The 14,255-nt window shown below is 36.1% G+C and overlaps 1 protein-coding gene across 3 annotated transcripts in view; it reads left to right on the forward strand.

Annotated features, from left to right (window-relative positions):
* The window catches only part of nlgn3a (neuroligin 3a), a 208,625-nt gene that overhangs the window by 67,300 nt on the left and 127,070 nt on the right, over positions 1 to 14,255 (forward strand). For 2 of the 3 annotated variants that reach the window (XM_035410161.1, XM_035410162.1), the window contains one exon: positions 12,912 to 12,971. The exons of the other annotated variant lie outside the window; for it this stretch is intronic. In XM_035410161.1, coding sequence (XP_035266052.1) covers positions 12,912 to 12,971 — 60 coding nt within the window. The remainder of the gene's footprint in view (positions 1 to 12,911; positions 12,972 to 14,255) is intronic. 3 annotated transcript variants of the gene reach the window in all.

The following is a 14,255-nucleotide window of genomic DNA, read 5'->3' on the forward strand; positions in this document are numbered from 1 at the left end:
TGTGGACTCCTTTTGCCTGTAAATTGCATCCTCTGTCTATGCATTGACATTTTTATTGGAAAATAACATGGTAGATGAGTCTGGGAATTCCCAAGCAGCAAATCCATTAATTCAGTTGTTCACAGTTACTGCTACTCCTGTCTTTCTACTGGTGAATATTGGATAATGCTGCACGATTCCCCAATTGCTCTTTCTAAATTGGTTGTTGTTCTTTATTTATTGCATTTTATATTTAAACAAACTCAAAAACAAACAGCAGAGTCTCACAGGTAAAACCCTGCAGAAACCGTGAAACGTTTTATTGATGCTATACTAATCCTACATGATTATTGACATGGATTGCAATGAGGTTGAAATCAATGCAACTGCATTCACATCACGTTGCAATGATCATGATCATTTTTAAATGAGACTTGTTAAAATCTGAAGTGTGACCCTTTTTTTAGGTTGGTAATACATTTACATTTGAGCTTTGTTACTTCTGAATGCCATTTGCTTTCACTTCAGAATGCTCTGTTGGAATGCTATATGGAAATTAGAACATGTGAATTACATCTACATCTATAATTATACATCTCAGAGATATTATACTCTTAGAGATAGTGCCAGATCATATACTGTATGCTATGCAATGGCAGAATAAGTTATTATGCTGTATGTGATGTGCAAATGCATGCAGTCCACAGTAATTGCATTAGCTATTATTAACATCACTACTGCTATCCGTTTGTGTTTCAGATGCTGAGTATGAAGTGTGGGGCATTTTGCAGACTTAATACCTTGCTTTGCATACTTGCTTTGCAGAGAGAAAATATAACAGTGAATTTTTAAATGGCCTTAAAATGATAACATGCATTAGTAAAATGTAATTATGAAAAGATAAATCATGATGTATGATGTTGCATATTGAAAAGTGTGCTATGGTAAAACTGAACAAGAATTTCAGTTGGAAATATATAAAATATCTATAAAAATATAAATATTTCCCGTTTCAAGAACCTTGAATGGTGTCACCATGAGGAACCACGTTTGCAGAATTTTTTTAATGTAACCCCATGAACAGAATACTAGTTAACTGTATGCTACTTTATTCATATTTCTCACTGCAATGCCTGTCACTCTGCATTGCATGTGTAGCCTGAACTACAGTAGTTCTGTCTGTGAAGATTATGAAACACTTTTCCTCGTTGCACTCTACCTGAGCACCAAAAAGTACCCAAGGTGCCCCCCTGACATCTCAAGCTTAGCTGCTATTCTGGCTACTCGAGACAAAATCCAAGGGCATAAGAAAGTATAACACAGTAATCCCAGAGCAATGGGGTGGAGCTTAGTTTCCTTAGAAGTCAAGGCATGCTGGTTGAGCTTGATAAGTCCTTGTTCGTTTTTAACACAGCTATGAGAGTACCTGAACCATAGACCTGTCCTTTTCTTTTATCCTTTCCCCTGAATTTAGGCCAGCTGTATGAGTGGGTGCACCATTTAATCGAGAAGTGTAATTTTTCTGTTCTGTTTATTAGAAATTATTCTTCTTTAAAAAAAAAACAATAAAAAAAAAACAAGTAATGAATCGTGGTTTCAGGGGAAACTTTTAAATTCCTTTCCATCACCTAATCTGGATACCCTGAAATGGCAGTGAGCTGCAGGCCATTGCGCCTTAGATGGTTTTAGTGACAGTAAGAGTTGACAATGCAGAAATGTCTGAGAAATTCTAATGGCTTGACAGTGTTTTCCAACACACACAAGTTAATGCCAATGATATGAACTCAAAATTAAGAGATGGTTAACTAACCATTGCAGTTGCAGTTATCATCTCAGTCTTCAGACTTGAATTTGATTGCTCATTTTTGGGTTGTATTCAGGAGTTCATTCCTTAAGTGTTGTCCAAAGGATATGAATGATCTTGAGCTAAGCTAACCATATTAAGTTTTTGCAAATATACGATATGTAGGAATGGCTAAATAGGGATTTAGAATGTAGCAGTATATGCACATGAGCAAGAAAAGACAGTTCTCTCAGAAAACAGGTTGTTCGCTGTTCCTACTTTTCTGCCATGGAGAAAAAAAAATACTGAGGGCTAGAATTTTGTTAGCCTTTGATTGCACTCTATGAGGCCTAGCCAAGTCAAGTCAAACTTTATTTATATAGCACATTTCATGCACAGGCAACTGAGTGTGCTTCACAGAATAGTGAAAAACACACAGGAAAAAAAAGACAGAAAATACAGTACACAGAATACAATGAATGTGCTTCACAGAATGATAATAAAAGAAAATAAAATGTATTAATTAAAATGATGATAATGATAAAATAATAAAACAATAATAGGCCAATATACACTAAATAGATATGCAGACTCTAATTAAATGCTCTGGAAAAAATAAAGGTTTAGACTTACACCACACCTCAGGTCAAGAGGTAGCCTGTTCCAACAACTGGAAGCAGAGTGACTAAATGCCATATTTTGATTTTATCTTAGGAACAACTAGGAGGTGTGATGACCCAAGAGGCCTAGCTGTCTTATATTAAACAAGGAATTGTGAAATGTATAATGGAACTAGGCCATTTAGTGCCTTACAAACAAGTAACAAAATGCTTGATCGTACAGAAAGCTAGTACGATGTTTTAAGAACAGGTGTAATGTGTTCTGCCTTTCTTGTGCGCATTAAAGCTCTAGCTAATGCCTAGTTAGCATTAGCTAACAGCACCAGTCCGTTAAAATGTTTTATTTTTTCCCATTATTTCTGTAACCGTATGTTCAATGTGATGCTAAAAATTTCAATCACATCCCTGATAAACATCAAAAGTATAGAATGGAATGATTGCGCATGATTCTGAGTGATCTGAGTCAGTCAGAATTCACTGATCTAACATAAGCCAACTGCCAGACACGAGCACGTAAAGTCATGAAAGAAAAGGCTTGCAGAACAATGTTCCAGAGCCCAATAAGTCTGAATAATGGAATACTTGCCAATGGCTACACTTATTTTTAGAGGGCATTCGGGGGTATGTGAAGTATATTTTATAAAGGAAGAAAATACACTTCAAGTAACTCCAAAGCAACTTGTAGAGCGACATTGTGTCTCTACAGGATATACACATGTATATTATACAATAATCTGTTATCTGTTTTAGCTTAGCCTAGATTTGGTGTTTGACATTAGATGATAGATAACCAGCAACTGAGCATTTTAGCCTCCGCTAAAACATGTTTGACAGTTAACTAATGGTAGTTAGAAAGCAAATGGCTTATTATACCATTTATGTTTGTCAGTATGGTTGATTCTGTTCAAGTGGGGAAGTTCTGTGAGAAAAGGCCCACAGAAATAGTTTTAGGCAAAATCCTACCAAGCCAGCTCCAGTTTTGATAATATGGATGCAAGATAAATGCAAAGAAAATCAAATGACACACAGGGGACAGCATGCATTTTCCCTCAATTTGTAGCTTAGCTTTGAGTAGAAAAATTCTTACCGGCACAGACAGAATGTAGTTTGCAAAATTTCCACGCAATTTTACCTATTCTTCCTGAGAAAGCATACCTCTCAAAATAGCCTGTAGGCCTAGTAGCATATTTAAACTTGCTACTTTTGTCAGCCATTAAAACAAATACTGTACAAAAATCTGTCAGCTTATTTGAGCTTGCAAACCTAAAAGTAAGTTACAAATAAGTTGGTAGGATTGCAGGGCAGTGGAATAAATTAAATAGTATATTTGAAATATTTATCATTGTCTATTGCCAGTGTGCTGTATATTAAATTGTCTGTTTACCCAGATGCTTTACTCTTTGCAAATGTAATATAAAAATACATGCTGTGTATTGTGATTACGTTTTCTGTAATGGATTTTTCTATGATAGTTACTGCAGTAACCAGGTATCTGCATGGTACCTTCACAGTGCATTCATTTATTTTCTCATAATCACCACAATGAAGTATTCTGTTATTGCTAGTGTGCCCTGCATTAGCACAAAGTCCAACGTTTTGAGGTCAGATTTTGCAAACCATTAAAATACTACTGTGCCCTAGTAAGTACCAGTCTGCACCCCAGATGACCCATCCAGCTCCCTTTACCTCTATTCAGTACAAGCACTTAAACCATACAGAGGAAAATAACAACCTTGGAATAACTGCATTTTTTAATGAAGTAGCATTAGCTTTAAAAAGCAGTGTATGTAACTGCATTCCCATCTGCATTCATGGATATTGCAACATTTAAGTTAAACCATCTTATTTTCCTGCTCAATTGTAATTTCCAGTGACTAATTATAATATAGCAGACACACACACTGCACATTGGCAATTGCATGAAGAGGAGAAAATTGATATCACTGTAGATCTTGGCTGTACTGAATGGGTAACACAATTGAAAGACAATGTAAATGCACTTTTGGATATGGAGTTGCAGTTGTGTGGCTAAAGTCCTAGTCACCCTTGGAACTACAGTATAATAATAGCTACAACGATAAAACATTTTGAAATTGTTTCAGTTATAATGAACAAAGACAGTCACACAAGAAATTCTGATGCAGTGTTTGTACATAATTTTCTGCATTATTTGTAGCATTTGTTTCAATGAGAAGTACTGGCAATGAATAAATAATTGTTTTGAAATTGAGGCAATCCCACAGTTGTATTAATCAAACAGAAGGTGCGCGATTTAACATTAGGAGAGGAAAAACGGAAAGTGTATGTTATAGAAATAAATCTTGCTGCAAGTTGCTTAGACAAAAGGGACTTATGAGAAGCAATAGGCAATCTCCTGGTAATTAGTGGTTAGCAGCTTGTTGGTTCAGTCTTTACAGATATCTGTAGTTAGAAGGCATGCTGAAACCTAGAGGGGACACTATCTTTCTAACTGTTCAGTTTGTAGGCACAGAAGGAACTTATCCTTTTTTTATTAATTCTCTCTGTCCTATGTGGCTCTCTGCTTGCTTTCCCTCTTGAAAGAGAGTGCCCAAAAAACGGATTTGATTGGCAGGTGTGTCGAATGATAACATTCTCTGGTGACTGTATTGAAACATATTATGTTTATGGATATTATTTCTGTTCCAAATGTGACCAGGGCTTAAGTGAGGGAATTAGCTTCAGCTATTGAATACAGGATTCTTGTTTATGTGGCTACTTGTGTGCTGGTAGTGATGGAACTTGCATAAATAACAATGCAGTCTATCTCTGGAAGAAGACTAGATTTAAGGAGAGCTAGTATCTGATGAAAAATGCGGCATCTCTGGGCCAGTTTTATAATTTAAAACACAGCTGAATTGAATTGATTAATTATTGGTAAGGGGGTGAAATTATTTCAGGTGAATATGCAATTGCGTAATAAGTAAAGCAAAATATATTATACATATTATATCTATATTTTAAATTGTCAATACAGTATATGTTTGTTATGGTATGTAGATGGTCGAAGTTTGGATGTTATGTTTTGAAAGGAAGTCATTGTGTTACATGGACATCAAGTATGCATAAAAGTAAAAAAAAAAAAAAAATGCATTTTTAAAAATAACTGGTTTTTATCATCAAATCGCCACCAGTGCTGATGGTAAGGTTTACATATTGTCAGTACGTATAATCTTGGAGGTTTTGATGGATAACATTCATAATCATATTTCATATCTGCGAGATTAGATCTGATGGTACTTTGTTACACAGATATTTTTTGAAATGGTTGTGTTTTCATGCTACAAACATATCTCATCTGAACTTAAATTACAAGTGCATTTAAATGATCATTTTGTATGGGAGTTGATTTTACTTTAATGAGGTAAGACTGATGTCTAATCATGTTTTTTTTATTTATTTGAAGACAGTAATAAACAAACTGCAGTTTGCAGTACTTTTTAATACTACCTTATCAGGTGGTGAATTCCTCCTTAATTTTATGCAAATCATGCTTGCAAAAATACTGATTTATGCAACTGCAATTAAAATCTCTCTTTTTTTTTGGTAGGGACATTTACACCGGGAACATATTGCTTTATGCTTAAACATGTTGGTTTATACTTGTTTACTGCATGAATCCTTGTTCCTGCATTATTATATATTATTATTATTATTATTATTATTATTATTATTATTCAATTAGATTTTTGCCTACAGATGAGTGAAGTTGTTTAAATCTTTTTCAGCGGTACTACAACATGTTGGATGCTTTCAGTCCCAGTTAATTTAGTTCCAACTCCGAACAATCCACCAGCAGATAACTAATGAGCTGTTTTATGAACACTGATTTTTATTTTGTTTTCGTGACCAGATATTATATTAGAACGCTACCACTTTGGTTTGTCAAAACTCCAGAACCCCATTTTCCGAAACCATTTAGATCACCATTAGTACCCTAAGATCAATCACTATTAGACTATGTATTTCCCAAACCCTAACATTGCATGTGTTTTTAAATCCCTCCCAAGTCAATAACTGAGACAATGACTCAAACACATAAGAAATGTCTTGATCCTTGAATGATGGCTAGTATTGTAGCTTCTTCAGCGATTGATTTAGAAATTGCAAATGCGCAATTTAGATGTAATTCAGTTAAATTCAGTAACGCTCATTCATATTTTCAAGTTAGCTACGATCGCACAGCTACCCATCATGAAAGCATAGATTCCTTCGTTATCTGGAAACAGGGTCCATTCCCGTTTCTTTGGTCTTCCTGAAGCTCACCAAAAATGAGTGTGCTTCATTTTACTCGGATAGCATCTGGTTTCCACATTATTCCTGGCTTTGTTTAGAAGGTGAGAGGTGATTTTCATTCTCTCCCTTGTGTAATATACCTTTGCGTTCCCATTCAGATGGGTCAGTTAATTTGATGAATTCATTATTCATATTTTACGGTGCCAGCACAAGAAGATGGAAATGCTTTGAGACTCAAACCACAGACGAAACATGTAATCCTATATGAATAAGAATTCATTTTAGGTTGCACTGATATCATGTTGCTGTTATGATTTGAATTTGAAACTTCATTTGAAATGCTTCCATAATATTTATGAAGTGTTATTTACAATCTAATCTTTAGATACAAAATAATGTACAAAAATTAAAGAGTTTGTTTTTGGTACAGTGCAATGGAATAACATTTATTTATTTATTTTCATCACAGAGGCCCAAATTCAAAATGACATGTTGAGCCTTACACTGTATATTGCACACCATCTATTCATACAGCTGGATATTTACTGATCCAGTTGAGGTAAAATACCAATGAGACAGGTTCATGGGATTTGAACCTGAACCTTTTGTTTTTTTTAATCCAGTTCTCTGGTGCTACTAACAGCTATTGGCATTTACACTATGAGCAACAATCGAAACATGTCGATTTAAAGTCTTTCATGTTATGATGGTGGGCATTCAGTATAGTTTTGTTGACCGCTCCATGAATAGAGGATGTGAGTTTAGCATCTGGCCCTGAGTTGCAACTGTAGTATTTTACTCGGTGGACACAAATACACAATCAGAGTGGAGGGCGGGGTGAGTAATCATGGAATATTCCCACCTTACTCTTATTACGCTTCAATTCAGATACCATTTATGCCACTTCAAGGGAAATACAATCACATCTATGGATGTGTTGAATTAAATTTTGTGGGAGTAGTACTGATAATCTCATACAGTTCACATGCAGTGCTCTTCAATAAATGCAGCCTATTTCTAAAGGGAATTCCCACCTGCAGTTGAGTGAGATGGAATAATATATTTTTAATGTACTGATATATTTGCCCGTATGGCAATGCAGGATGTCTGTGACGTGAGGGCAAATACAGTTGGTTAGCACAAGGCTTGGTATTTTGGAGTGGACAAAATGGGGGCTGGATCAGTCATCTCAGGTGATTTTCATTGGTGCAAATGTATGGCACTTTAGGGCTTTAATGGTCTTAAGATTGATGCATAGAAAACCTGTTCTTTACACAATCTGAAATATGTACTGACTACACCACAATACTTCATATAGGTGAATATGACATGATTTATAGATGCATCTACAGTAATAGCTACTTTTACAATATCACGTACAAATCTGATCAAAATATACAATGTGTTCAATATGCTTGTTCTACAAGTGTTCTGTGGTATATTTGCGACGGTAAAAAGTATATTGGTAAATGCAATATTTCAAACTGCACATAAACAACATGTAATAATTAAAAATCAAACCTCACAATGTGCGCAATCACGCAAGCAATGTGTATATAGGCAGATCAATAAGTTAATAGCAGTGCCCATTTCACAGAGAGGGTTCCTTAGTCCAAGTGATGATTCAAGATGCATTTTATGTCCGGTGACACAAGAGCAAACAATTCCATCTTGAAGAAACACTCTTTTAACAGTTTTCCAATTCTGTCATTTTTTATCTGTGCTAGTACTTTTGTTTGCCAACTCCGTGTCCTTAAACTAAGGCCCATAAACTCTTGTGTCCCTGCAATGCTTTCTATGACAGAAAAAGGGCAGATTGTTCAATTAGACTCAAAATACGGCCACATTTTTAAGGGGAATCGCCTCTTTGTGCCAGAGCCAGGAAAACGACTTTGCCATCCCAGTCTGTTAGGCACTGTCTAAGCAGTGTGGAAATGGCTTTAGACAGCTGACTATGTCCAGCCCTGGCTGGTGTTGGGTCTATGGAACTGTGAGAGGAAAAGTGGTGCACCGAAGAGCTGCGGCCAGACCACAAACAAGCTGCGCCCGTATCAAGCGGGTAGGGTACAAAGACAAGGTCCCTTGTTTTTGATAAAGAGCTGTTTTGTACAACATGCCATGGATGGCAGTGCTAGTGACAGCAAACCACAGCCAGTGGAAGCTAATGCTTCATAAGAAAAAGCAAGATCTTACTTATCCGGGAAAGATGTCCCACTACACTCAGAGCTCAGTTTACATGAATGTATCCCTTGATTTTACCTGATGATGCAATTAAGATTTTGCCCTGGATAAGGCTTTTGCGCAGCGAAACTGCAAAGTATTGTGGCATCAGCTGACAGAGAAAAACAGGAAAAGTGTTCCTCCGGGGTACTTGAGTGGCATATTAAGACTCTGCTGTCTTGATTACATTTATACTACTAAAGATTGCCAATTATCTAGCAGTTTTGTCTCATATTGAAGTCAGCTTTAGTGGAAAAAAATAACATATATTTTCTTCTGAGAGATCTGTTCTGTGTTTTCCAAAGTAATCCCCATGTTATTACTTACTGAAACTGCTTGCTCGGCCAGTGTACCTCAGCCTGTGGTTCTGTATGGAGACTCGGAGAAGGGGCTTTGGAAAGGGGCTCTGACTTTGTGATAGAGCCATTTTTATTTGCCTGTCAGCTTGTGCTCTTGCTGTATCCCATTTCTGTAGTCTTGCTTTTGATGACGGAACAAATGGAGGAGGGGGCTTGATTTGATTGCTCCATTGCTGCTCCATCACTGTGTAAGAGCTGTCCTTTTTCTTCTCATAAAAAAAAAAAAACTATAATAACATTGGCTGCAAGACATTTTATGCTTGGGCAGCTGAGGCTCTGTGAGTTTTGGCTGTCCTTTACCAAAGGATTACAGTCTCCTGAACCTTCTTAGTAGTATTTTCAGTCATTCTTCCAATGTGTCCTCTGTAAGCTGTTTGTTAACCTCACCTCTGTTGAACATGGATGGATAGAAATTAATTGGAATTGCAGCATTTTCAATGTCAGAGAAAATGCAAGAGTGAAGGCAATAGAAAACATGGACTAGAGGTGCATGCAAGAATGTCTCAGTTGGTTGTGTTGTTAAATATTAAGCATATTTAACAACACAACCCTGTTGACTCTTCTGACCTGCGTATTATTTAACTTTGTCATCTTATTGCCGCCCTGAGTCATTTTCGGACTGAATCAAAAATACTTGATATTCAGTGAACACAGCCACTGTCCACACAGATGATTCTTGTGTATTTACAGCATTTAAACGACATTCTGTCAGAGGGTCAATGCAGCACATTTAATAATTTCCATACAATATGGCTTTCCTACTACACCCACACACCCAACCCCACTCCACCCAACATACACTGGCTCTGTGTCTCAGGTCCACACAAGGGCACAAGCCTCTTATGTGGCCACTTGTTTTACAGGTTGAAAGAGGGGTGAAAGTTCAAATGTATTTTGGACAGTACTTGGGACCAATGCAAGAAAAAACATGAATGAATAATAAATAAATAAATAAATAAATAAATAATGTACAGAGAGAAAAAAGTGCTGTAAGTCGCAAACACATCCAAAGGCAAAACAGACCCACACAGAAACGCTCTCCATTTGACTTCCCTTTTGATGCTTGCTGTTTCTCATGAATGCAAATGTTTCAAATTCCCTATGTAACAAGGATTCTTCTCAAAGGGTTGTAGTATTTTTTTCAAAGTGATACAATAGGTTAAATAAGGCCATTGTATTTGTTTTGTTGTCAAGAAACAGCAATAAAAGAAGTTGTACATGAATACAGTAAAAAGTTTCAGGCACCAGATAATATTTCACTATCTTACATTTTGTCAGCAGTTGCTACTTCTGAAAATGTACTTTGTCATATAAAATTTGATATTATTTGAAACTGTCACTGATAGTCTGTGATTCAGAGCGTTAGCGGATATTGTATGTGAGCATTTTCGATTAAAATAACAACATGCAATACAGATCCAAATTTATATTAATATGAAATGACAGTGCAGCTCAGCGTGAATTAGCAGACATGCTAGCTGTATCAGACCTGTCTGCAGCAGTTCCACATTTAGGAATTGCCATTGTCATTCACAATGCTAAAATGGCATTGTGGATACCATTGTGAATACCTCGATTTTGGATCAAGATGGTAAGAGGGAAAGATCTAAGTGACTTGAAAGAGGGTTCATTATTGGGGCACGGATGGCAGGAGCTTCAGTCACAAAGACTGCTTAACTGGCCAGTGTTTCGATATCGGAACATTGACGAAAGTGACATCTGCATTTAGTTCTATGGGAAAGACATCAGTTAATGGGGTCGGAAATTGTGGTCGAAAGCACATATTCGATGACCATAATGCTTGTGCATTAGTGCGATATGTTAGGAAAAACAGAAGGGCAACTCTTCCTCAGGTGACTGAGAATGTCAATGCAGGACATGATCAGACTGTGTCAGTAAGAACAGTCTGTCGACAACTACAGAGAGAGGGATATTATAGTAGGGTTGCAGTACATAGACCTGCATTACAAAGAAAGTTAAAATTAAAGAATGGGTGGGTCCGGTGGCTCTGTTATGCTGTGGGGGGCATTTTCCTGACATGGTTTGGGTCCACTTGTCATCTTAGAGAGAAGGGTCACTGTAAAAACCAGTACAAAGTTAGTCAAACGTTAGTTATCTTATGATGAAATGTTTCTATCCTGACTGGAGCGGACTCTTCCAGGGTGACAATGCCCCTATCCATAGGGCACGAGGGGTCACTGAATGGTTTGATTAGTATGAAAATGATGTGAATCATATGTTATGGCCACTTCTCAACACCTATGGGAGATTTTGGATTGGCGTGAGACAGCACTCCTTGCCACCAACATCAAAACACCAAATGAGGCAATATGGTGTTGGTGTTCCATCCTTCCAGTAGTTCCAGGGGCTTGTAGAATCTATGCCAAGGTGCATTGAAGCTGTTCTGGTGGCTCGTGGTGGCCCAGAACTTTACTAAGACACTTTATTATGTTGGTTTTCTCTTTAATACCTCATAGTCAGGATTGAGAGGAGGTGTCAGAATCCCAGTCATGGGACCTAACATGAAAATAATGAGCCATTTTAGACCCCCTGCATTAAGGTACCTGCTAAACAACTTAAAATAAAAGGAATCAAATTAGAAAAAAGCATTCCAACAGGCATTTGTACTGTAGATAAAGTTATTCATCCAAATGAACATAGAAGGTGCTCAAATGAAAAAGTTTTACCATCATTATCTAATACCATTTTCAAATGTTAATATGCTCATTTAATGTTTTTTTTTCTATACTATTCAAGCATTCTTGAGTAAGTGAATTGGTTTCAGGAGCTTTAGTTCATATAAATATTTAACCAACAATATTTTGAATATTCTTTAAAGATGAAATTTAGTTTAGTTTATTTATTTATTTATTTTTTTACTTTGGGTTTTTAATGTCAGGCAATGCTAATTTTAAGATTCATGTTTAATGTCTTCCTTGTTCTATACTGACATAACCTGGGACATATTTACTCAGATGTTATTCTAATATTATATGTATTAGCATGAATAGAAACCTATTTAATTAACTTGACAAAAAAAAAGAAGTGGTTTTGGGTTTCATCAGAAGTGTTGCAAGCATTGGTATCTTTTATTTGAAATAATTCAACTTGCTGTGCTGCTGGGTTTACGGTTTCCAACAATATGTGCTTTTCAACTTTTCTAGTGTAGAACATGTAATATTAATATCAACCCAGAGATGATCTTATCTAATGTGGCATTTAATAAATATTGTATTACTGTGATTACACCCACGTGTAAACAATCAATGTATGAAAAGTTCAAATCAAAGATGCCAGTACAACATATTTATTTATTTGTTTAATATATATTTAAGCTGTATAAGTGTGTAAATATTTTCGTTTAATGTACTGGTATGAATATATATTTGAGGAAGATTTTTTATTATTTTTTTTTTTTATGGAATTGCTTAGTTTCTGTTATATTTAATTATGGTATATGCATATGTTGACTTTAATATAAAGTACTTTGTGCATACATTTGTAGGTACAGAACTGTTATGTCAATACACAATGGCCTACTGTGACAGCTTTCTCTCTCTTGTGGTGTAATTTAATTTGAGGCTGCAGTATCCTGCTGTACTTTGGTATTTCTTCTCTTCCCACTCTTTTTGTTATCAATCATGCTATTTTGAATTTTCTTGTGTTCTTTTGTGTCTTCCCTTCTTCCAATTGTAGGGGCCCATGCCAAAAAACAGGGCGAGGATTTGTCTGATAACGATGGTGATGAAGATGAAGGTATTTTCCGCGGTGGTTTAAGGCTTGCATGTCTTTATTTTAAATGCTGACTTTTATTTCTTGAATTTTATTTATTCTCAAGCTGTTTTCTTGAATGTCTGGTTGTTTAGATTTTCTGATTTTGAAGGCACCACATCTTGCATTTTTTTCAAATTGTTCCTATTCCATCAATGAATGCAGTCATCGGGCTAATTCATGAGTGTGATTGGTGTTTGTCGCAGAAAATAGAACATCCACGTGCCATATGAAAAGTATGAAATATTTTCTTTTGGTTTTGAATATAGAAAGTGCTGTTCTCTAAACTGAGCTCAAGTCAGCTCAGCCTTATTGTTTTATTCGGGAGATACTGGGACACAAAATTGGATGTGTAGATGCTTTTGGGGAGGTCATGTATCTGATATTTTTCTTTTTTTGCATTAAAACATTTTGCAGGTATCAAGCCACATAATCAGATGCTGTAAAAGTAGCCTGAAAGTTTCTGAAAGTGCATATAGGGATAGTCCTGGAGGGGAAACGGCCATGTTTGATTAATGGGGTTGCACCAGTGTTTCACAAGAAAGAAGGACTTGGCAGTAAACTTCTGACTACCTCCTAAGTCCCTGAATGTGCTCGAATCTGCAGTAAATTAGCTCCCATACCCCTAAGCAGCAGGTATGTAGTTATTTATTTATTTATTGCTAAAACCCACACTATATTGATCACACACAATGGGATCTAATAAAAGGATGCTGCACAGAAAGGATTTTTTTTAAGGGAAAGCCTTCTCAAATTAGGCTAGGTGAGAGCCAGTGTCTTGGAAAATTGGGCAATGTCTACTGGGTAACTTACTGTATTGTAAGCCGCTGCTCTGAAGAAAATCTCCCGGATTGTTCATTTTTATTGTTTTCTGAATATTCAGTAATGTAGAATATCATGACATTAACTTTCAGTACCTTATACAAAATACATGTGCACCTATTGATTTTGTGTAATTTAATATGAGAATTCCTGGTAAATAATGAAACTATTGTGTTGTTCTTTACTACAACAGGCTCATACTATATTGCGTGTTTTTTAGAACCACATATTTAAACATTGACTCATGTAATAAGCCTAAAGGGTGCCTAAACTTAAAATTTAGAATTTAACATGATAGTTAGCAAATATGTAACTAGCTAAATAACTTTTATCATTTCAATAGCTGTCTGTGCTTTCAGAAAAGAAAATAAAAAACTGTGACTATACTCTCGGATGGTCGATTTCCGAGGTGTAATGTTTCCCTGATGATGGGCACGTCAGTTGTTC

Source organism: Anguilla anguilla, chromosome 3 (genome assembly GCF_013347855.1).
Source record: "Anguilla anguilla isolate fAngAng1 chromosome 3, fAngAng1.pri, whole genome shotgun sequence".
In the NCBI taxonomy this organism is placed as follows: Eukaryota; Metazoa; Chordata; class Actinopteri; order Anguilliformes; family Anguillidae; genus Anguilla; species Anguilla anguilla.